Source organism: Mesoplodon mirus (genome assembly GCF_964341445.2).
Source record: "Mesoplodon mirus genome assembly, chromosome: 3".
In the NCBI taxonomy this organism is placed as follows: Eukaryota; Metazoa; Chordata; class Mammalia; order Artiodactyla; family Ziphiidae; genus Mesoplodon; species Mesoplodon mirus.
Genome location: NC_138978.1, coordinates 161,725,881 through 161,749,195, shown reverse-complemented (window position 1 = coordinate 161,749,195; position 23,315 = coordinate 161,725,881). Strand labels below are relative to the sequence as shown.

The following is a 23,315-nucleotide window of genomic DNA, read 5'->3' as shown; positions in this document are numbered from 1 at the left end:
CAAGGAAGGCTGCACACGCAGGGTTGTTTCTGGCATAGCCACGCTCAGACACTGTTAAAGCCCTCCTAATCCGTGTTATTTTCTTCTAATCCCTCCCCTGCCTGCTCTGGCCCATGTGCCACCCAGCAGGACCTTTAGTCCCAAGCCGGAGCCCGTGCTGAGCCCCAGGCATGAGGAAGCCAAGCATCTGCTTCAGCGAGCCCGCATGAAGGCCAGGACCCGGCCCGTCCGTGCCAGCCACGATATTGTGCCCACCCTTGCCCAGGGCAGCCGGTGAGTGGGGCCCGGCTCAGACTGGCCTGGGAGGGCTGTGGCAGAAGAAGAGATGGGATCCAGCCACAATGCCGCTGCTCCCTCCTCCCTCCTGTCTGTGTGTGAGTTTTTCCTGTGTCAGGCATTGCTTTCATTCTAGTCAGTCAGCACACCTTCATTGAGGGCCTGCTCGTGTGATGTTATGGAACATAATCTGAGCCCCCTGGAGGACAGAGGTCACAGTCTCCAGGGAAAAAGACGGGCAAACGGATCAATACAGTTCTGTGGGCGGTGGTGTAGGAGAGGAAAGGTGCGTGTGCAGGGCAGGAAACCTACCGTAACTCCACTGGAAAGGACAGGGGAGGCTCTGGAGGATGTGGCTTGTAAGTTGGGGCTTGAAGGAGACGTAGATATTCAGATGAGGGTAGATGAGGGAGGCGGGGGTGAGCATCCTGGGGAGGCTAGAGCCTGAGGCCATGCTGGGGGGTGCATGGTGTGAAGGCCCGAAGGCTCAGTGGAGTCCAGTCATGGAGGCCTCCAGGCCTGCTGAGCAATTTGGATGCCTCGTGTAATAGCTAGGAGCCACCAAAGGATTTGAGGCAGGAGGGTAGCACCATCACATTTGCATTTCAGGAAAGCTGTTCTGACTGCAGGGATGGGTTGGATCTGGGGGACTCAGGGGCAGTGAGGAGGCTGCACCGTGGTCCTGGTGAGCAGTGATGGGGGCAGGGTGTGGAGACGAGAGATTGCCAGGAGACAGAGCAAGCAGGCTTAATGAGGCAGCAGAGAAGCGGTTAAGACTCTGGAACCAGACCACTGAATTCTGGCTCTGCCACTTACTAGCTGTGTGCCCTTAGGGAAGTCTGTGTGCCTCAGTTTCCTCATCTGCAAAATGGGAATCATGAGTGCTTACCTTAACAGGGTTGTTGTGAGGGTTATATGAGTTAATATATGTAAAGTGTTTACAACCGCACCCAGCATATAGTGAGTACGATACGAGTGTTACCTCTGATTGTTAATCATTTAATCAACTGGATGAGGGGAGCATGAGAAGGGGAGGCATCCAGGATGGAGCCCAGGGTTCTGACTTGGTGTCTGGAGGTTTGGTGGGGCTTTAGCCAAGAGGTGAAGCCTAGGTGCAGGATCAGGCTTTGGAGGGGTTGCCCACAGAACACCCCCTGGAGGTGCTTATCAGGCAGTTGGTTACAGGAGCTGTAGAGGAGAAGTCAGAACTACGGATTTGGGCATTACCCTGATTTCACGATGCTGGAGCTATGAGGGAGGCTGAGCTCATCAGGGATGAAGAGATGGGAAAAGTACGAGTTCAAGGACGTTCAGACCAGCATTCCACATATGTGGCTACTCCTTGCATGACATCCCATCCCCATCATTGTGCCTGTTCCGTGTACAGTGCAGCCCAAGCAATCACTTACATGTGGCATTTGCTGGTGCAGCTGGCCTGCGATGAGGCCGCCAGCCTGTGCCAAAGTGCCCCAGGCCCCAGCAGGACCATGGCACAGTGGGCACTAGAGGCAGCGAGGATTCTCAGCGGAACTGGATCGCGTGCTCTTTGAGGGGATGCTGAGCCCTCTCATTAAAGGCTGAGTACCTTCCTGGCACCTTTGGGATGACTCCAGCAGGAGCAGAAGGCTGCAGCCTGCCTTTGTGTTCAGTGTCACTGTGACCCCTGGGAGAGGGGCTCAGGAGACCCTAAATCCTGGCAAGAGGTACCAAGCAGGCTACTCTTTATCTCCACATTTTGTACCTTGTCTCCCTCTGGCTGGAGGACACTAGTTAGGAATGGGAGTGGCTCCTCTGAAGCATCCTAACTGTTCTACTCTGTATGTATATGAGGCCCAGAGCCTTAGACTTCCATGGAAGCCTCCTGTTCCACTTTCTTTAGGTCCTTAGGTGGAGCTGGGGAGCCTCAAAACAGGCAAGACTATCTGAAAAACAGACTGGATGGTGTAAACGTACTTTGGACACTTCCTCTTCCCCAAATCACATCAGCATCTCACGACAACCCCAGTCACTAAGCTTAAAGTAGGTTCCCTTTCACCAGGCTCTTCTCCAGCAGCAGAAATGCTGCTGAAATGCAAGGTGACCCACTTTAGCAGCTGCTGTGTCCAGAAAAGAATTACTTTGACTTGGCAGCACTGGTGAATCCTCAGAGGGTATAGCTGAAAAATCAACGCCAGATGGCTTGCTGCAAATGCTTCTAAAGGGTACGCTTGTCAGATCGCCCTGGAGAGACATGCTGAGCTAACTTGGAGGTGCCACACAGGCCTGGGGCCTCATTAGATGCAGGAGCCCCTCGTGCACCCCCCGAGCCCAGAGGCATCACTCCTTCCAAAGAGCAGCCTGATGAAAAATGATGGAAGAGCGGGGCAGGCAGAGCAGTCTCCAGAAGGTCTTCTTTATCTCGGGTCTCGCTGGAGGTAGCTGGGGCAATCCTGAACAGACTGGCTTTTCCAGGAGGTGAAGAGGTAGTAAGCAGCAGCCGCATTTTCTGGAAGCAAATCAGTGTAGAAATTGAGCAGCTCTTGGAAGCACAACCTTTTTCCATGTGGGGGACAGGAACACCTATGTTGGCGTTCCTAATCCCAGGAGGGCAGAACACATGAGCAAGAGGCACGGCCTGGGAAGGTGACACCGTAAGTGCTGTTGTCCTATGTCAGGTAGTGGCCACGTAGGACCGCATGGAGCTTGTGTGGTTAGGACAGCATTGTTGTCTGAGCAGACAGAATCCTCTCCGAGAGGGATGGTTGAGGCATCTGCTGTGCCTAATATTGAGAAGCTTGGCAGGTGTGGTGTTTGCTTGCTGCTCTAGTGCCTTATTCGCTCTGTACTTGTCTCCAGAATCTTCACCGTACACTTATGCACTGGTCCCAGCGCTACTGGTGGAGGCCTCTGGGATTCAATAACTGAGTTGAAGGTACCTTATGTGATTAAGCTCTCCTGCATCTCTCCATTTCTTCTTTTAGAACAAAAATATTGTTTGTACCTTTGGCATGAATTCCAGGATGGCTCGATTCTCCATCTTGAACGTAAAAGTTAAGGTTGCTAATGTGGCTGACAGGACCTGGACTTCCTTATTAGATTAGGAATGTACTGCCTCGAAAGCTGAGCTCTATTTTTCCCTCCTCAGAAAGTATAGCCCACATCCTGTCAACAGAGCAGGGCATCGCCCTCTGGGGCTTGGAGGGGGTTGTTGTATCTAAGCCTGCGTACTGAATCTCCCAGTGGGCCTTTCCTCCACAGGCTGGGCCTGTCTGACCAGGGCATCCTGCCTGTGCAGCAGGGGCAGAGCCTCTGCTCAGTGCGGCTCCTCTTGTTTCTGGGGGGTGAGGTGATGCTGTTTCTCTGCCTAGAGCCTTCCTTTACTGGGCAAAAATGCTCTGGAGAGCTGACCCAGGAACCCCACATGGACAGCGAGCCCACCAGAGTGATTACCTCACAGCCCCTTCTGAGATCCTGACAGGCTCAAAAGATGCAGGTGCAGATGGGGTCCTAGGTGGCAAGGGCACTGCAGTGCTTCACAGTCACTTAAAGAGAATTGTCACAAGCAGGGGGACCAGAGGGACTTCCCCAGCCATGCTGAGACAAGCAGAGAGGCACTGTACCCTCCTCACCAGGGGTGAGCCTACTCAGGAGCTTTCCACCTCAGCCACAAATCCCTCTCCAAATGCAAGCCCACGGTATGACTTTTGGGAGCCCTAGGCTCTCTTGCCTGCGTGGGCTCCTTCCGCCATAAACAAAGTTAAAAATTACATTTTATGACCATGCTGGCTTAAAGGTGAATATATTAATATTACATCTGAGAATGTTTTCTTTGATTTAAAAGTGCATTTATTTATTCTCTTTTGACATTAGAAGAACCTAACACATTTTCGTGGGCGCTGGAAGAATCGTGGCCCCCACGTACTGCAGCTGTTGTGCCTAATGATAAGACGGCCTTGTGTGCATATGGGTTCCAGAAAACAGGATGACTGGCAACGCCTCAGTATTCCTCAGAGCAGCCCTTTCAAGCATAGCATCTGCTCAGATCTCAAAGCAGGCAGACCCACTTGCTTAGCAGTAGTTCTTTAAAAAAAATTCTCCTGGAGGAGCACCCATTGGGAAATGCTGGAGTCGGGAGTGGTGGCGGGTGTGCAGTCCCCCACTGCCCACTGCATCCCAGGGCAGGGTAAACACCTGGTGAACACCTAGCGTCAGGCTCCAGGAAGGCCCCCAGAGCTTGCACTGTGGCACTTTTCAGCTGCCTGACTTAAGAAGTACTCATCCTTGGTGTGAATCGGGGCCTAGGGTACAATGCAGTACGACACAGCAGGACCTTGGATGTAGCTTTATTCTGCCGGCTCAGCAGTCATGGTTGGGTGAGCACCAGCCCCTCTCCTGGTGTGACCAGAGGCCTGGGGTCCAAGATTTGATGTTGTGGTGGTCTGACACAGCACAGGTGAGTGAGTGCCTTAAGCTCTCAGCCCTAGCTGTTCGCCATGGAGCTTTGCAGGGAATCAGTCTTGGACAATTTAACTCTGACCTCTCAGTCTATCCCATGACCCCCAAGGGTAGCCTCTATACATCATACTCCATGCCATCTGCGATCCAGACCATTCCAACCCATCAGGGCTATGAGACTAGTCAGTGGCTTGGCTATCGAGGCAGCCAGGGAAGGGGATGATTAGAAATGGCCAGTGACACCCTCAGAGCCCAGGTGAACACATGTTCACCTGAGTCAGACAGGCAAGACCATTTATCCATACAGAGAGCACAGCCTGGAAGAACACACTGTGCAGTCCAGTCAATGCCATGTATAGTTAGAGAAGTCAACCAGTTCAGTGGCTGCTCTCCCCACTGGTTGGCATGTTTTAACAGTAACTGTTAAACGTGGATGTTTTCGGCCTGCTATTGTCTGAACACTTTTCCTTTTAATTACATACCACATCTGTCTTTCTGTTGCAGCTGTGCATTTGGTGAGGAAGGAACTCACATTAAGGCAGCCTTTTTGAGAGCATTGGCATCCTTCCTCCAGAATCACTGAAGCATCCAGTTAGAGGAAGGATTAGTAAATCAACCAATCACTCACATACATTTCATTTCTAATAAGTTGGAGTGTCAAGACAGGCTTGAACAAAATGTGCTAGGAATAGGGTATAGTTAGGGAAGCCTTTGTAGGCGCTTTGAGGACTAAAAGCAGTAACATAACACATAAAGTATGCCGGCATAGATAACTGTCTACATGGGTACTCTTCTCGGTAATTGGAAAGAAGTAGCAGGTCTCTAAAATCCAGGCCTCTGTCTCCAGACAGCACTTGACTATTAGCATGGTCAATGTCTAGTTCTATTTTCGTGGCTCCGCGAGGGAGAAAAATTCCTGCAATTTGCCTTTCCCAGCTGTTCAGGTGCTGGTCAGCCCAGGAACTGGTCTTGTGTGGCCTCTCCTTTGTAGAAACGAGGAGGGGTCATATGGTCATGGCAGTCCCTTCCAGCCCTGACATCTTCTGAGTCTCTGATGACGAATGGCATGGGTATTCAGAGGAGGAGACGTCATCAAGATGTATTAGGGTTCTCCAGAGAAAGAATCAACACGATGTGTGTTTATATATGGAGAGAAAAATTTATTTTAAAAAAATTGGCTCATGGTAGCATGGAGGCTTTTTAAGTCCAAAGTCTGTAGGGTAGGCTGTCAGGCTTGAGACCCAGGCAAGAGTTGCAGCTCAAATCCAAAGGCAGTCAGCTGGCAGAATTCCTTCTTGCTCAGGGGAGATCAGTCTTTGTTCTATTAAGACCTTCAACTGATTGGATGAGGCCCATCAAACCATGGAGGGTGATCAGCTTTATTTGAAGTCCACCAGTTTAAATATTAACCTTATCCAAAAAAACATCTTCACAAAAACATCAAGAATAATGTTTGATCGAGTATAATAATGTTTGACCATGGCCCAGCCAAGCTGACACATAAAATTAACCATCACACATGGTATCTGTACACAGGTAAGATTTAATACCTAGGAATCAAATGCAGTCAAGTTAAGAAGAAAGATTCCAGGAGACAGTGGCAGGAGGGTTGCATGAGGTAGATGGGGTGGAGGCCTTACAAGTGGGTGGTGGGCGACAGAGCTGGAGAGGAAGGCAGAGAGGAATGTGGAGGGCCTGTATTTTTACCCCAAAGACTGTGAACTTGATCCCGTGTCCCCCTTGAGAGATGGTGTGATGAAGCTTTGCTCCAGGAGGACCAATGAATAAGAGGCCACTGCAGGGGTCCAACATGAGTGACAAAGAAGTGAGAAATGTCAGAAATGATGTGAATCCCAGCCACTCAGCAGTAGATTGGTGGGGAGGTGCTGCTGTGAAAGGAAGGGAGAAGCATTGTCTTTACTTAGGTGGCCTCTGATAGGAAATGACCTGTAGGCCTGGGTCCATTTGCACAGGGGTCTGAACCTCAGGTTGCCTGGCTCTAAGAGGCCCAGTGTGAGATTTGTGCAGGTATTTTCTTGAGCTGAGCAGGACTTGACCACCAGCCACAGTGTCTCCCAGAGCAAAGGTTGATGACAGACCATAAGGACTCTTCCTAGCACAGCAATTGTCATCACAGCTTTTTGGGGCAAGCGTGTATGTGAGGGCCTGGGGAGGGGCAGGTACAGGAGGGGGTGTTGGCACAGACAAGGTGGAGAGACCAAGAAGAAACACCAGTGTCACTTTGTCTAAATTTTGTCCAAGCAAGATGATTAGGAACCCTGAGTAGATACTTTTGAGAGCAGGAATGTTTAGAATGACTGCAGGTCCTACGCAGTCTCCATGGAGACTTAAAATATGCTCTTCCCATTAAACTTTTATAAAAAATACAGCATTGCCACAATTCATCACAATTCACCAGATGCCCATGATGGCCAGGCTCACTTCTCCTAAACACACACACACACACACACGCGCACACACACACACACACACACACACACACACGAGGACTTCGGTATCATCCTTCTGTACAATCCAGAGTTTAATAGTGTTTCATCTTAACTCAGGCTGAGCCAGGCAACAGAGGGAAAGCCCAAAGTAAAGAAGGTTGCGTTCACTTTGTTTAGCGCTGTGTTCAGGATCGGGATGCACCTGTAAGCTGCTCTGCTTTGCTGCCCGACTCCGAAGGAGCCTGATTGGGGGCAACTTTGGGTTGTAGTTCCACTGAGCACTGTGGGAGACTGTACCCCAGGGTGGAGGGGGGCTGGTGGGTGCCCAGCGGGGAGTCTGTACCTTTCTCCCCTCTTTCTGCCCGTGACCTATCTCCTCCTGCCTCCCCATCAGAGATGGGCGGAAAAGCCCAGCCTTGGACCCGAGGATGACCCTTGCCTGCAGAGACAACCTCCAGAACGGGAACACGAGTGACTCCTCCAGCGGGGAGTCCAGCAGCGGGCAGTGGCCGAAGCGGGCCGCCTCCCCGTCCCACGTCCGCTTTGAGGATGAATCAGCCCGCGACGCCGAGTCCCGCTACCTCGAGCGGCTGCAGCAGCGTCAGCGCCAGGTGCTGAGCACCGCGCTGCAGCCGGCGGACCAGGGCCCCCTGCGCTCCAAGCCCGACCTCGCCGACTACGTCCACGGGAGTTGCCGGCGCCAGGACGCGGGCGTGGGGTCTCTCCACCCGCTGCTGGGCGGGCTGGCGCCCCGGGGCCTCCCCGCGCCGCCGCCCGCTCAGGGCAGCGAGAGGAGGTGCCAAGCCTGCGGCCACTGCATCACCCCCAACCCGAGGGTCCTCCGGGAGCGCGAAGCCGCCTGCGGGATGGAGGGGGCGTTGGCGCAGCCCCGCAGCCCTCGGGGCCTGGGCGGCCCCCTCCGGCTCTTCCCTGCCGAGCCCGGACTCCACACTGAGTGGATCCTGGAGACGCACATCGGGGGCCAGGCGCACCCCGAGGAGGTAGACTCAGCCCTGGACAGCACGGACACCTCCGACAGCTGCAGGACCGACAGTGAGGAGGCCGGGACCTCCCAGCCCAGTAGGGTCCGCAGCAGCAGCCCCCGTCTGCGGGCCTCCAGGCCTCGGGGAGGCCACAGGTGGTTCCGAAAGGCTGAAATGGGGCCGCTCCAGAGCCCCCAGGCCCCGCACTACCTGCCTGGGCTGGAGCTAGTGGAGGTGTTGGATGAGGTGACAGAAGGCATGGGACAGACGCCTGAGGGGACTTTTCTCCCCAGAGAAGATGCTTTCTCTAAGCCTCTTGCCCAGGACTGTCAGAGGGCTTCCCTGGGGTCCCAGCCTGGACCAGGGCCGGAAAATCACTGGGCTCAGCCCGTGGATTCCCGGACAGCCTATGCCAGCGCCTCTTCCGTGAAGGCGGGCTCCTCGGGGCCAGGCAGACAAGCCCAGGTTGTAGAGAGCCAGGAGTCTCTGGGACCTGACTCCCCGAGTCAGAGCCACGCAGGGCGCTCTGCCCCCAACCAGGCCCAGCAGCCAACCGCTTCCCTCTCCCCCGAAGGCTGGGTGCCGACCCCTCCCTCTTCAAAGAAAACCACCTCCCCTGTGTCTCACAGGAAGGCAGCCCTGGCTGGACTTCGCAGGCTGGGTGACCAGGGAGAGCCTATGGACACCCCCGTGCCTTCTTCCAGAAGCGTAGTTCCCAGGGCCTGTGAGCTCACCCGCCCACAGCCCCAGCCCCGCAGCCCCTGTGTCACGCGCCCCCTGCGGGCCCCGTCCACCGGTCACTGCGACAACAGCACGCCCCAGGGGCTGCAGGAGCCCTGGGGAGGAGCCATCCTCGCGGGCAGTGGGGAGAAGGGCACCTACAGCCAGAAGCCTGCAGTACCGCCGGAGGACCACGGAGATGGTAAGGGATTCCCCTGGGGCTAGGGCGGTCCTAGACCAGAGGCCACAGGCTGGGTCTGTGGCCCACCAGGCACTCCGAGTCTTCACTTATTCATCTTAATAGATGACACACCCATGCACCGTTCCTATAGCAGCCCCGAGGAGCCCCCAGAGCCGCGGTGAATGTTGGGGAAGCTGGCGGGGTCCGTGGGCTGGTACAGGATTCCACATCAGCCTGGAGGCGGATTAGCCAGCTCCCCCTGGGGGCGGCGGTAGTGGGAACCCTGAGGTGTGTACAGGAGCTCCAAGCTCTGTGGCTGCCAGAAGCCTGGGCTTTAAGGGAATTTTGCTACCAACAGAGCAGGAAGAAGCAGCAGTTCCAGGATTTACTAAGAGCAGCAAACACCAAATAATCACACGGCTAAGGTCCTCCTGCTTGAAGGTCGTCCTTTCATTCATTCACTCATTCATTCAGTATTGACTGAGCACCTGTTACAGGCCAGGTGCCATCCTAGGCCCTGTGGGGGGTGCATAAGTGAAGTAATTCAGCAGGAATCCAGCCCTTGAGACCTCCTCCATGTGGCGAAGCAGACGTGCTGTCCGGGTGCCCAGTGGGCAGAGCTCCTACAAACAGTGCTGGGGTCGTTCTCTGGTGACCGAGCCCTCCTAGACCCCCGAGCCTGCTGGGCAGGCTGTTAGGTTTCAGCAGCAAAGGCTGCTGAAGGATAGAGGGTATCACCTCTGCCCTTGGAAGGGGTCCTCATATCACGGGCAAATCCTGAGCATTGGCGGCCCTTGGGCTCTGATCCCGGACGTTGTGGTCTGAGGTGAGCAACTCAGCCACTCACTCTTAGGCAGAGATAACAGGCCCAACGTACACAGCCTTGCCTTCCTGTGCCCGCGGCTCTGGCAGCCCTGGGGCTGTGATGGCTCGGGAGGAAACCAGGGCTTGGAAACAGTGGAGGAGAAGAGGGCAGAGAGGTGACAGGCCTTACGGACCTTATTGCGGATGTGGATGCCGAGCGCCCCCCTGCCCCGCCCCGGGTGTGCCGGCCACACGCTCCACTACATGCGGGGAGCAAACACTCTCCCTCTCCCTTCCTTGCTCACACGAACCTTGAGGAAGCAGGCCCCACCCTGAGCTCCCGCCTGCCCTGTGCTGAGGTGTGGTTTTCTTCCCTTGGGTGGGCTCTAGGCTGGCTGCTGGCTGCCCCTACCCACTTCCTACGGGGCGTTTATTCTGAGAGCTGCTGACCTTTCTGGGCAGCCTGGCCTTCACCTGCTCGAGACCTGGAGCAGAGGGCCGGGTGAGGCTCCTCCTCCCTTTAGCCAGGAGGTCCTGGGCTCCTCCTCTATAACCTGAGAAGAATGATAGAACCCATCTCCTGGGAACCCATGAAATAATCTCTGTAGGGCATCTAACTCATTGTCTGGAACTTCACTCGTTTAGCTGTTAGATGTCCCAGCCAGCAAGATTGTGGGTTTTGTCCCAGGAATACAAAATCCGCCCCCCACCCCAACTATCTCCTGATACAGGAGGGACATGGCTTATCACAAGCAGCCCTTCATTTCACAGATGTTTATTTCTCATCTGCTGTGCACGAGGTGCTGTGCTGGGGGTGATGGGGTCCGGCAGGAAATAAGACCCCTCCCTGCTTCGCGTGTCTCACCACTGCCTCCACCGCTCTCATGGGGCTCCCACTTCTCTCCATCTTCCTCTGGCTCTCCTGCCTCTGTCGTTGGGTTGGGAACGTCTGCCCCCCACCCATGACCCATGGGGATGGATCAGTGACACAGGAGAGATGCTGTGGCTATTGCAGGAGGACTCCAGGGCTGTCTCGCCTCAGCAGCTGTTGGCACCATCAGCCCCATGGGCATCACCTCCTCCCCGGCCTCAGAGGAGACAGAGTCCGGCCAGGAACCAGAGGGCAGCCTGCAGAGGACGGAGCCGAGTTCTGTAGGGCATGTGTCATCCCGGTGAGTGACAGGAGCAAGAGCCCTGATGCAGGAGGTGGGGGATTAGGGCACTGGGTGGGGAAGGAGACCCCCTGGAGTGGCAGCGTGATAAGCTGACTACTCCCCATCCTCGGGGCACTCCTAGGCTAGGTGCAAGCGTGGCACCCCAGCACTCCTTTGCCAGCCCTGTTCAGTCTAGTGTATGTGGTTATTCGCTCACTGAGCTTTCATTGAATGGCCTGAAGCTCCAGGCACTGTGCGAGGCACAGCTGCGCAGACAGTCCCAGCCCTCGTGGTGCACCCAGGATGGGCTCTCTGTCTGAGAGGACTTGCTCCTGACTCTGGGCTGGGAAACAGCCCGGCACTCATGTTTCCATGCTCTCCTCCAGCACTGAGGGTCTGAGTCCTTGCTCTGGGGCCTCAGAGCCTTGGTGAGCTGGTCCTCTGGCCGGGCCTTCTCTTCTCCACTACGCACCATTCCTGGTGACATGTAGCCCAAGGCTTCACATGCCACTGAAGCCAGATCTCCAGCCCCGTGTGCGCCCCAGAACTCCAGATTCGTGTATCCAGCTCCCCCGACATCTCCACTAGGATGCCTGAAAGGCCTAGTGGAAGTCTCGATCACTCTCAACAAAAGCTGCTTCCCCAGGTCCTCCTCCTGGCAAACACACAGCACACCGCCATCCACACAGGTGGCTCCTGCAGCCACCTGGACGGCATTTCTCCTGGTCTCAGTGCGTTCCTTCTTCGTGTACAAATCTAATAGTCCCTACCTGCTCTCTGCCTTCCCTCTCGCCCCTGCAGTTCCTTCTCCATACCGCAGTCCGAGGTATCTTTTTTTTTTTTTTATAAATTTATTTATGGCTGCGTCGGGTCTTAGCTGTTGCGCCTGGGCTTCTCCTTGTGGTGGCTTCTCTTGTTGCGGAGCACGGGCTCTAGGCGCACGGGGGTTGTGGTGCACCACGGCATGTGGGATCTTCCCGGACCAGGGCTGGAACCCGTGTCTCCTGCATTGGCAGGTGGATTCTTAACCACTGTGCCACCAGGGAAGTCCCGAGGTATCTTTTTAAAACCTTAATTAAATGGTGTCATTTCTCCTGCTGAAACCCCCCAGTGGTTTTTCCCCTCACTTGGAGTAGAATTCAAACCCCTTACCTTGGCTTATAGCACTCAGTGTAATCCGGCCTCGGCCCACCTGTCTGACCCCATCTGGCCCCTCTTTCCCCCCTTGCTCACTATGTTGGAAGTCCTGTGGACCCTCCACACACTGAGCCTCTTCCTGTCCAGAGCTGTGATTCCAGCTGTTCCCTTGCCCTGGAATTCTCACCTCCGGACTCGACAGGACTGGCTCCTTGCTGCCATTCAGCCCTCGGTTTAAATGTCGTCTTCTCAGAGAGGCCTTCCCCGGCCACCATGTCACTCTCTGCTTCACCCTGCTCATCGGTTGCTGGTGGGTTTTCTCCTCTGTTTACTACTCTGTTGTTTATAAGCTCCCAAGAGTAAGGGTCTTGCCTGCCATGTTTATCACATACCCCAGTTATCTGCCAAGAAGAGGCCTAGAAAAGGTTCTGAAGAAATATTGGATGGATGGACGATTGAGTGAACCCACAGTTGAGTGTGACACCAAGGGTCTTGTCTGAGCTTCTCCCTAAAGTCTACCCAAGCAGAGTATCCTGCAGAAGTCCGCGCGGCCTTCCTTTCTGCAGCCTGGCTGTCACTTCGTCCGTGAGGCAGTGGTGCAGGCCCATCTGGGGCACACAGGATGGGCCCTTGCCTCCTCCAGCCCTCTCCCAGCCACCTCATGTCCACCTTTGCGTTTCAGAGCATTGCCAGGGGTCAGTGTGGGACCCAGCCTGCCCTCAGCTGCCCCTTCTGACAAGAACAAGAAAAACAGCAGCAGCATCTCCTCCACCCTGGGGCTGAAAAAGTTCTTCTTGGCCCTGACAAGTCAGGGCACAAGGCCCAAACTGGGCAAGTCCCGCAGCTACAGTGTGGAGCAGCTGCAGCCCCCTGCGCCCAGCCCAGCTTCACACACCAGCGCCCCCAAAATGAAGAGAGCCCCATCGTTACAATCCCTGCATCCGGTGAGTCCCAAGGGCCCAGCCAAGGGGTGTGTGAGGCCAGTGGGGGTGTAGCCACCATTGGAATGAAAGGTGGAAGGAGGAAAGAAGTGCCGAGGATGCTGCCCGAGGAGTCCCAGGTGGAGAAAGGGAAGCTACTGGCATTCCCACAGTCCATCCGTGAGACATGGATTCCCTGGACACAGTGGGGGTGGGCAGCACCCAAGCTTCTGTCCTTCCACCCCGCTGCCCCAGCCTGGGCTCATCCTGGACCCCTGCCCACACTCTGCCACCTCTGCCCAGTCCTAGTGTCGACTGCCCGATCGTTCTGGAACCTTTTCCATGGCCACAGCCACTCTGTTAGTCTAGCACAAATCACTTCCCACCTGGATCACCTCAACGGCCTCCTGACGAGCATCCCTGCTCCGTCTTTCTCCATGTGGTTTTCAGAGTGGTCCTTCCAGTGTGCAAATCTGGCCTTGCCAGCCCCTCGTTGAACACCTGCCGTTGGTCCCTTATCACCCCCAGGATAAAGTTCAGGTCACTCGACATTGCCAGAGGGTTTCTGTGATCTGACTGCGTTCATCTCATCACTCTTCGAACACTTGACCCCATTTATCCTTGACTTTGCAGTTCTGTAATCAGGCCACACAGTCTTACTTTGAACCTTCACCGGAAATGCTCTTCTCTACCTGCTAATGTCTGCTCATCCATCAACATTGAAGGCACTGCCTTCTTCAGGAAGCCACTTCCAGTCCCTGCTTGGCCTGAGCTGGGCACCTCTGCTCTGTCTTCCCTTCTCATCCTGTGCTTCCCTCCTTCACGGAACTTGTCACATAGTATTTTAACTTTTGTCTGTGTCCCCCCAGTGGAATGTGATTCCCTGCGGAGACACTACTTGATCTTTATATTCCAAATATTTAGTATGATGATTAGTATGGTAGACATACTCAATACACAGTGAATGAATGAGTGAGTGAGTGAGTGAATGCAGGGCAACCTGCTAAAGTCCCCCCTCCCACGTGCTAGAGGATAAGCCAACAGCAAACCAACAATAGCACCTAACTCTCAGCTATGTCTCTGAAAGTGCTGTTCTATTCCAGGTGTTTCCAGGTATTATGTCTATTCTTCTCTTCACTGCTCCCTCCCCTGGGCAGAACGAAGCAGGCGATTGCAGTTTGGGGCACTGGAGCCTTTCATTTTTCAGGCTGAAGTAGGGAAGAGAACGCAGGCTGAATGAAAATTCCATTGGTTGTCTTGCACCCCGTACAGAATAAATATTTGCTGGATGAATGAATGGAAGACAAAGAAACAAAAGCAAAGCCATCTCAAGCTGGGGACAAAAGCGTAGAGTGGCATTGTGCTCCAGGAATTTGCTGCTTTTCTCATGAAGTTAGATTTGTCCCCAGTGTGTCTGAGCCATGGTGCCAGTATGTATGGCCATCAAAGCTTCAATCTCTGTAAGCCCAAGGGAAATGACAGCCCATTAGTGTAGGAGAAGGGTTATGGGCAATGTAAGCCAAGTGGGCAAAGTTAGGAAGTAAGCTGGCCAAGAAAGAGTGGGAGCAAGTGCCAGGAGGACTGCGCAGCAGAAAGAAGTGTTCAAGAACTGAAAAAGGAACATGAAAGAAGACTCCATCTCAGCCTGGTGTATTCATGACATATCTCAGGGTGAACACCTTCCTGTTAGACTGTTGTATTGTGTGCGGTGAGAGAGTAGACGGCTGCTGCCCTGGCTTGGTTTTCCTTTTGCCCTTCTGAGTGAGCAGTGTGCACCTTCGCCACGTGGGCTGCTCCCACGTCCTCTAGTGGCTATGGCTCTTTGACCTTTGCACCTGCATCTGGAAGGCTCCTCCCTTCTCCCCTCCCCCGTTTCCCTGGGGAACGCCTGCTTGTCTTTCCATTCTGAGTTGACTTCTCCCAGAAGGCCCTCCGGAGCCCTGAGGCAAGGTCAGGGCCCCCTCTTAAGCTTCTTGATAATACTTCTTCCTGAGAGCACGGATTTCCAATGTGATAAATAATGTGTGCATATTTGTTTAAAAGTCGGCCTCTCCCTACCTCCCACCCCCACCCTTGGAATAGCCTCCTCACTGGGTCAGTTTCTAGAACACAGATCTGACCTTGTAACTCTTCTGATTAACATCACTCAGTGGCTCCTCATCAGGTCATATAAGGTCCTTCCGGGTGTGGCCCCTTGGCTCCAGCCTGTCTCCCATCACCTCTGCAGCCCAGCCACCTAGACCATGAGTATGTTTCAGAACATCCATGCTTTCTCCCATCTCTGTCTGCATCTGCTATTTCTTCTGCCTGGAACACCCCACCTCCGTCTTCACCTGGAGAGCTCATGCTTCAGGCCCCGCCCAGGCGTCAGTTCCTCCAGTGCCCTGGAGCCTCCGAGCTGAGTCTGTCTCTGCTTCCCTGCACAGCGTTGTCCATGCTTCTAGCCTCACACTTACAACATGCATTTAGGGCTTTTGACCTGTCCATGCTCACCTCACCCCCATCATGGTGCAAACTCCTTGAGGGACTTTCGTCTTGTCCATCTTTTTAATGCACAGTGTTGTAAGGTGCATACTTGATAACATTTTTAATGTCAGCAATCATAAAAGGGATACTAAAGAATCACAAACTCTTTAAGATTTTAACTCTACAATTGTGTTTATTATTCTGTGATTAATTTGATTTCACCCTTTTTTCATAGTCAAGGAAAAAATTAGATTTTCTTAATAAGTGAGATAATTAGCATTACTCTATTCAGTTTTTATTTCAGCCCCCAATTTTTTTTACTTTGAAGCTTCAAAACGCCTACATAGGCCCATCTCCTTAAGTAACTTATGGTTATTCCTGTTAAACACTTTGAAGTAATGACAAAAGCTTATGCTGTTACTTTCTTAGCAGGCCCTCAGGTTCATGGTTGGGGTCCCCTCTCTGTCAACCCCTTGCCAGGTGGCTTTTCTCACCTGCAATATTGGGCCTTTCCCACTAGGTGTCACCCTCTCGCCAACGTTGGAAAGCTGCCTCTTTTCAGAACCTCCATTCTCTGCTGAGTGGCAAGGTGGACCGGTCCAACCTCTACCTGGTAGGGGAGCCAGGGGATCACAGTGCAGCTGACAGGTAAGAGTGGGCAAGTGGTTTGGAGCATAAACCCAGGGCATGGACAGTGGAGCTATATGCTTAACTCCTTTCTGCCTTAGCAGCACGGCCCAAGGGGGGTCCCTTTAAAAGAGAAAGTGAGGCTGGCTACCTGTGCCTCAGTTGCCTCAAGGGTCTTGGAGCCCATTCCTTGGTGCCCTTGTCCTGTGCAACTGGACAGGGGTTGGGATTTCTGTAGAGTTGGAAGGTTTGATTCCTCCGTCCCTCTACTATCTAATGACATTTTGAAATCAGAATGTTCAGGGGGCTTCCTTAGCCCAGCTAAAGATCTGACTGAAGATCCAGAGACAGGGCCCCCAAAGAGGCCCTCACCCTGTGACCCTGCCTAGAGAAATCCACCCTCTCTGATGAGACCTGCTAGGCTAGCTGCTCTTACCCGGGGCTCCATGGAGGAACTTCAGGGGGTTCATTAACTCCTGGAAGTTTTATGTAAAATTATAGCTTTCGCCAGATTCTCAGAGAGATCTCTGCACCTAAAAAGGTTAACAACCACTGCTCTTGGGGGAGGGGCTTCTGGGTCTGCAGCGGGCTCTGCGGAGCCTCAGACAGCTGTGGGAACCCACCAGGCTCAGCCCTGGCTCGTGGCATCCGCCATCTTTCAGCCAGGGAGGGGCTGGGCCCCAGTGCTGGCCCTCTTTGGCCTCACTCTCCTCCGGCCCCTCACAGGCCAGCCAAGGCGCCGCCCCGGCCCTCCCTCAGCGTGGAGGACGTGAGTGCCCCGGGCCTGGCTCGCGCCGTGGGCCGCATGGTGGAGGTGTTCCCGGATGGCACGAGCCAGCTGCAGCTACAGCGCTCCCCGGAGGGCACTTTCGGCTTCTGTGTGGCCTCTGGGAATGGACGCCGGGACTCAGGTAGGCGCCCCCCCTCCCTTTTCTGGCTCCACAGCCCTGGGGCCTTGGCAAACCACTGCAGTGCCTTCTGGCTGTGGTTGTTTCCGTTTCCTGTCTTTGGCTGAACAATGAGCTCTGGACTCAGAGAGCCTCTCAGAGAAAGGACTGGAATTCTCCCCTGAAGGGGGTTGAGATGGCAGGCTTGCTCCACTGTCCCTCTGTCCATCTTGAAATCGGAATCTTAATGCCACCTTTTCACTGGAGAGCCTGAGGGAGGTTGTTTGTGCTGGCTGGTTCTCTGGATCCCTTTGATGTGGCTGGTATGTTTAACTGGTTCCCTTCCTCTAGCTATGGAGTATGTCTGGGCGTGTGGACCGTGGACCGTGCCTGCCTGTCTGTGCATCCAGGCCCCTCCCTCAGGGCTGGCTCCTGCCGGGTCTGTTCACATGTATCCTGGCTCCAGGCCCCTGGCTGGGCGGCCCGCTAGGTCTTGATGCAGTACTGGCAGGGTCAGGGAGGGGCTCTGAACATCCTTCTGCACTCTGGCCAGTTCTCAGCCCTGCCCCATGAATCTTTCAGGGCAAAATGCCTTCCCCAGGCCTTTACCCAAGGTCTGTGGGTCAGAATCCATCACAGGGCAAGGGACCTTGACATATATTTCTCAGATGAGATGAGTAAGGAAGGAAGACAGACATGCAGGAGTGGGAAGGAGAGGAGAGTGAGGAGGAAGAAAGGGAGAGACAGACACAGAAAGACACGCTCAAAGCTGCCCCGGCTGGGCTGTGCCGCGGACGATTTAGTCCTCTGCTTTGATCTCCTAGGTCAAGATTATTTAGCTGGCTGAAATCTGCCTGCTGCCAGAGCTGTAGACCACAGCGAGTTCTTGCGTATGTTCCATCATTCATTTTTCAACAATATACGCTGAGCACCTACTAGGTGGTTGTAGATACTGGGGATAGAGCAGTAAATGGAACAGACAAAATCCTCATCCTCAGGAGTACACATTCTCATGAGGGAGCTAAGGCTGTATCTACAAATATATATATTTATTTATTTATTTATATTTATTTATATTACTAAGAAACAAACACAAATAAAGCAGGATAAGGCCCAAGGGCAGTGAGTATGGGAGTACCGGTGGGGCAGCTTTTCTGAGAAGAGACCCCTGAGCAGACAGAGACCGGAGTGAAGTGAGGGTGGGCCGTCTGGGGAAGTGCGTTCCAGGCAGAGGGAACAGCCAGTGCGAGGCCCTGAGGGCTGGGAATGAGCTTGGTCTGTGGGAGGAACTGCAAGGAGGTCAAGCTGGACAGAGGGGTGAAGGGGAGAGACTGAGCTGAGGGCAGAAAGGTGGGGAGACAGCTGAGCCCAGAAATGGGGGAGAGAGACTGAGCTGAGGGCAGAAGGGGCTTTCTTGCCAGTGAGACAGGAGCCACCAGGCGCTTGAAGCAGGGACTGATGTGCTCTGATTGAACATTTTAACAGCCTCACTGGCTGCTGTGTTGAGAATAGACCCTAGTGGGGTGACGGTGGAACCAGGGAGACCAGTTTTAGGGCTATTTCAACAGTCCAGGGAAGACATGGTGGCCGTGGCTGTGGAGATGGTGAGAAGTGGCCAGGGTCTGGTTGACTTGAAGGTAGTTCTGACTGTTTGCTGATGGAGTTTACATGAGTGCGAGAGGAAGGGAGGACGAGTTTCTCCCCACTCTGGCCCTCAGGAGGGTGCCTGTCTGTCCTCACAGGGAGATGGCCATTGTGAGCATATGTTGACCATTGCAAAGTGCTCCACGGGCTGTTAGCCACTCTGCCCGTTCCTCCAGCTTCCTCTATCCTTCGGTGAGGGAGACAGGCTCCCCCAGAGAGGCAGCATGCAGGCATAGTTAGACAACAAAGCGTGGTTTGTACTCCAGCCCCTCCGCTGGCTTTGTGACCTTGAGCAGGTTACTTACCCACTCTGAGCCTCAGGCCTCTAATTTGTAAAATGAAGCTAATGAAACCCTACCTGGAAGAGTCTAAGGAGCATTCAGTGAGGTATATGGGAAAGTGCCTGGCCCATTTCTTCCCTTCCCTCTTCAGAAAAAGAATGTGTATTGCGGGAGTAGAACTCCAGACGGGGGCAGACATGATCTGCGTCATCTGTCAATGTGAGATCACACCCAACTGGCCATTCTACTATGCCCCCATCCTCCCCAAAAGTCCCTTTAGGCCCCTTTGCAGGCAGTGGGACCCCCCTCCCCCCATCCCCTGTCATAGGCTGCTGATGGGCAGGGGTCTTTAATGACCAAGAGCTCCCTGGGCTCTGGCCGGACCCACTCCCCAGGATGCCCCTCACCTGGTTGGTGCAGGCTCTTCCCTGTCCTGCCCAGCTGGTGCCCTGCTCCTGCCGCTGCAGTCGGCTGCTGGACGGCATGCAGAGCTCCCCTCACACGTGGAACGTGGCCAGTGCTGGAGCCTCCTTGCCACAGGCCGTGCTCCAGCTGCCAAGGGTCCCTTCTCCTGGGCCTCAGAGGGGCCGTGAGCCAGGGCTGGTGTGCACTCCTCACTAAAACATCAAGATGCTGGGGTTACTTGCTGGCTATCACATCTGATTCTGTACAGGCATGTGAGAACAGCAGGCTTCGCCTTCTGCTTCTAATTGAATGCAACACAGAGATCATACATCCTTAACAAAGGCCGTTTCCAGCAGACGGTAAATGCCTACGATAGCAGTCTTTCTGTCATATTTGTGTCATGACTTTCAGTTGTGAAACCTACCCCAGGCATGACAGCAGTGTCTGGGCCTCCAGCTGCATTCTTTTGGGTTTTCTCATCACTCCCTACTGGCATGATCTGCGGTACAGCAGGCGTTTCTGCCGGCTCCACCCCTGCCCTCCTTACCTGCCTCTCCCCGTGCCACCAACACGCAGACAGGGCAGACAAGCTGTTAAAGAACCCAGAAAGAAGAGGGAAAGGATAGGGCAAGGGCTGAGAGAAAAGCCCTGTGCAGCCAAGATGGCAGGCAGACCTTGTCAGGAGGGAGCCGGCCTTGCAGGAAAGGCTCAGCTCTGCCAAGAAGCACTGAGAGGCTGCTCCGCAGGTCAGACCAGGGAGAAGGAGTATGTCAACAGATCGGATTTGCTACAGCCAGAGCTGCAAACCTTCAGGTGCCTTAGAGGAGGTTTCAATGCACTTTCAAACCCGAATTTCAGAGGGTGGGCTCTGAAAAGCTTGACTTCTGTTGGGGCCAGAAGCTCCTGCAGGGCTGAGCGGACCAGAAGATGACCTTCCACTCGTCCAAGACATCTTAAAACGCTTCCAGCTGGAGACTGGGGGACCAGACGAGATGCTCTTTCGGGTCCCTTCTAAGGAAGCTGATTTTAGGAAGAGGAAGCAGGGAGTCAGGGGTGGACAGCTGCTTAATGTTTCTAATCAGCCAGCCAAGTCCAGGCTGGGGAGAAGCGAGGGTGCTTAAGGCAGCGCTAACCTGACCCCGTGAGTCCTGCAGGGGCTGTCGTGGCATAGAGTCCCCACCCTGCAGTCCTCCCACAGAAGGGCCTGAGCTCTGCACACCTGCGCTCACTCAGTGCGTCCGGGTGGAGGGCACCCAGCTTTCCCTGGAAGAGCCTGTGCTCCCTTACTGTCAGGTGGAAGCAACTGATGGAGAGTTTGAAAGGTTTTCAGCAGAAGTTGAGGCAAGAGGGGCTCCCTCAGCTGGACCGTCCTGCACTGTGCAGCAAGGGAGCCCAGCCCAGCTAGCCCGAGGCTTCCAGAGCTTTCCAGAGCCTGCTCCACTGAGTTCCTCAAATTGAACCCCAGGAAAGGAGAAGCAGGTTCTTCCCAGGCTCACCCTACCTTAGAGACCCAGGGAATGGTCCCAGCCAGGTGGGGCCTCTTGGGGTCACTGAGGGGAGAGAGTAAGTGTGAAGAAGGGAAAAGCGAGCCACGATGACTTTAAACATGGGGCCAGAATTTCTATGTTTCCTGGGCTTCTGTCCAGAAGCTTCTGAATCCTAAGTAAGGAACCGTATCCGAGGAAGACTGAGGCCAGGGCTAGTCCCAGACAATCCTGTGAAGCAAACCAGGTTTGGATTTGACCTCAGCCACGTTTGCTACTCCAATGATACCATCCACCACGCAGCTACTTGAGGGCAGCAGCTGGGTGTCATTTGTGAATCCCACCTAGCAGGGTGCGAGGCATGTAGTAGGTCTTTGTCTCAATTTTTCAACATTTTCCTCCCTATTTTACAATCAAAGCTTATCCCAGAAAAAGATAAGATTAGCTCATTCACACTGGGGTATACATGAATAATAACAGCTTAAAGCATTATTTGTATTAGGAGGATTTTAAAAGAGGAGACAGAGAAATGAAGTTATACCATGGAGCTGGGCACACTGTATCTATTTATAAAGCCAGTTGCAGCTGTGAAGTGGAATAATGAGGGGGAGAGAGAGAGAGAGAGAGAGAGAGAGTGTGTGTGTGTGTGTGTGTGTCTCTGTCTCTCTCTCTGTGTGTGTGTGTGTGTGTGTGGTGCCCTGTATGAGCACCTGCCTCTGCTCCACCCCAAACAGCATCCACCTGAGCATTCCACAGAGCTGCATGTCTTTGATTTGGATTTCCTGTGTTAGTTCTCCTGTTTTCCTTTGCAGGGCTCTACGTGCAGGAGATGGCTGATGAGAGCACGGCCAAGCTGTACTCGGGGCTGCTGGGAGTGGGGGATGAGATCCTCGAGGTGAACGGGGCCAAGGTTGCAGGGCTGGGCTTGGCTCACATTAGGGAGCTCCTGGCCCACGCAGAGAGCTTGTCGATCCGTGTGCTGAGGCAGAGGCCTGTCCCTCGGTGACCCAGAGGTGCCTTTGCCCTCACCGTCACCCCCTTGGAAACTCTGAACCACCCCAGGGGGTGGCTGGAAATGCACTACGTAAAGCTGCTTTGTCTACTGAAAATGAACGTGGTGGCACGTAACCCCTTGGGCCTTGGCAGGGCTTCTGTGACTGACCACTTTAGCAGAGGGAAGGAGCCTGTTTGTGTATTTTGTTTAAGGATGTTAATTTATGCAGAACCGGGGAAAAGATATGGGTCTTCCGTCCTGACCAGGCCTGAGGTGTTGTCAACATCTTCCAGCCCCTCCCACTCCAGAGCCAAAGAAAGTACTTGGCCATATTGGCCTTGAGCCCGCCTTTTTCAGTCTCATTTCTCCCAGCTCCCATTCGACACCTTTGCTTTTTTTTTCCAGAAATAGACAAAGTGTCTTGGAGTAACAGCCTTACAGCCATTGACCATATATTCCAAACCCAGAATTAGCACATGTGGTCTGGTGGGAGAACATCTGGGAGATGTTATCTGGTAGTCAGAATATTAGGAAGTTCTGGGAAATCTTTGTGATATAAGGTTGAAGGAACAAAATGAAACCGAGACCAATTCAGGGAAGTGCAGCTGTGGCCAGTGGGACTGGCCAGACCAGCCCTGCCCCCCACCACAGCCTGGCCATGAGGACCTCTGTCTTCCTTCTCCTGTGACCTTGGACATGGGCTGCAGCTGGTGCCAAGCTGTCCCCAGCCACAAGCTCTCTGGCCAGACTCCCTGAGGGAAGCTGTAGGTGGGCCGCTGGCAGGGAGATGGCAGGGCATGAGCAGCGGGATGGGCTGTCCTGCCTGGGCGCGTCCACTGCCCAAAGGGTTGGGACTCTCTGGGAGTAGGTGGCTATGTGTCAGTCTTAAATTATTAAAGAACAACGCTGAAACTTATCCTACTCTGAGTTGCTAAATTCTGGGCTGGATGCTCACTTGACCTTCACTAGCCCGGCAGGGGCCTGTGGTAGAGGAGGGGGAGGGAGGACACAAGCACAGCAGTGGGCAGTGTTGGCATGCCAGAGGGGGAGGGCTGGGGAGGCCCCTGGGGTTGGGGTGACGCCAGGGTTGAGGCGGAAGCCTCCAGAGACCATCCTTTTGCTGGTAGAGGAGCCTTGGGCAAGGTGCATTTCGGAGCAGGAGGCAGAATGGAGCTAAGGGGCCTCAGATAGGAGCAGTGGAGATGGGGGGGCTTGGAGTGGGCAGCCCAGGGCTGCTTTACAACTGGCTGGGTGCAGGCTGTGCTGAAAACACAACAGGATCAGGTTAAAGTGAGTGTTGCTGCACCTCTCAGCAGGCAAGGCCGCTGAAGGAGACACATGGCCTGAGAGAAAGAGGACGGGGGAAGGGGTCAGGCAATCCTGTGGAGTGTGTGTGCAGTGAGTGTTCTCCCCTCCCTTATCAGCAGGAGCCAGTTAAAAACCCTCTTTACTGTCCCTCGAGGGTAGG

At 54.2% G+C, this 23,315-nt stretch overlaps 1 protein-coding gene across 2 annotated transcripts in view; it reads left to right on the top strand.

Moving 5' to 3' along the window:
* KIAA1614 overlaps positions 1 to 22,746 on the top strand; it is a 37,570-nt gene extending 14,824 nt beyond the window's left edge. Inside the window, exons 4-10 of one of the 2 annotated variants that reach the window (XM_082613769.1) lie at positions 130 to 273; positions 7,555 to 9,065; positions 10,864 to 11,020; positions 12,822 to 13,083; positions 16,046 to 16,173; positions 16,879 to 17,063; positions 21,666 to 22,746. In XM_082613769.1, the coding sequence (XP_082469895.1) occupies positions 130 to 273; positions 7,555 to 9,065; positions 10,864 to 11,020; positions 12,822 to 13,083; positions 16,046 to 16,173; positions 16,879 to 17,063; positions 21,666 to 21,859 (2,581 nt within the window). In that variant the 3' untranslated portion in view covers positions 21,860 to 22,746. Of the gene's footprint in view, positions 1 to 126; positions 274 to 7,554; positions 9,066 to 10,863; positions 11,021 to 12,821; positions 13,084 to 16,045; positions 16,174 to 16,878; positions 17,064 to 21,665 lie in introns of both variants that reach the window. The other variant, XM_082613768.1, reaches the window with a different exon arrangement.
* Positions 22,747 to 23,315: the final 569 nt, after the last annotated feature.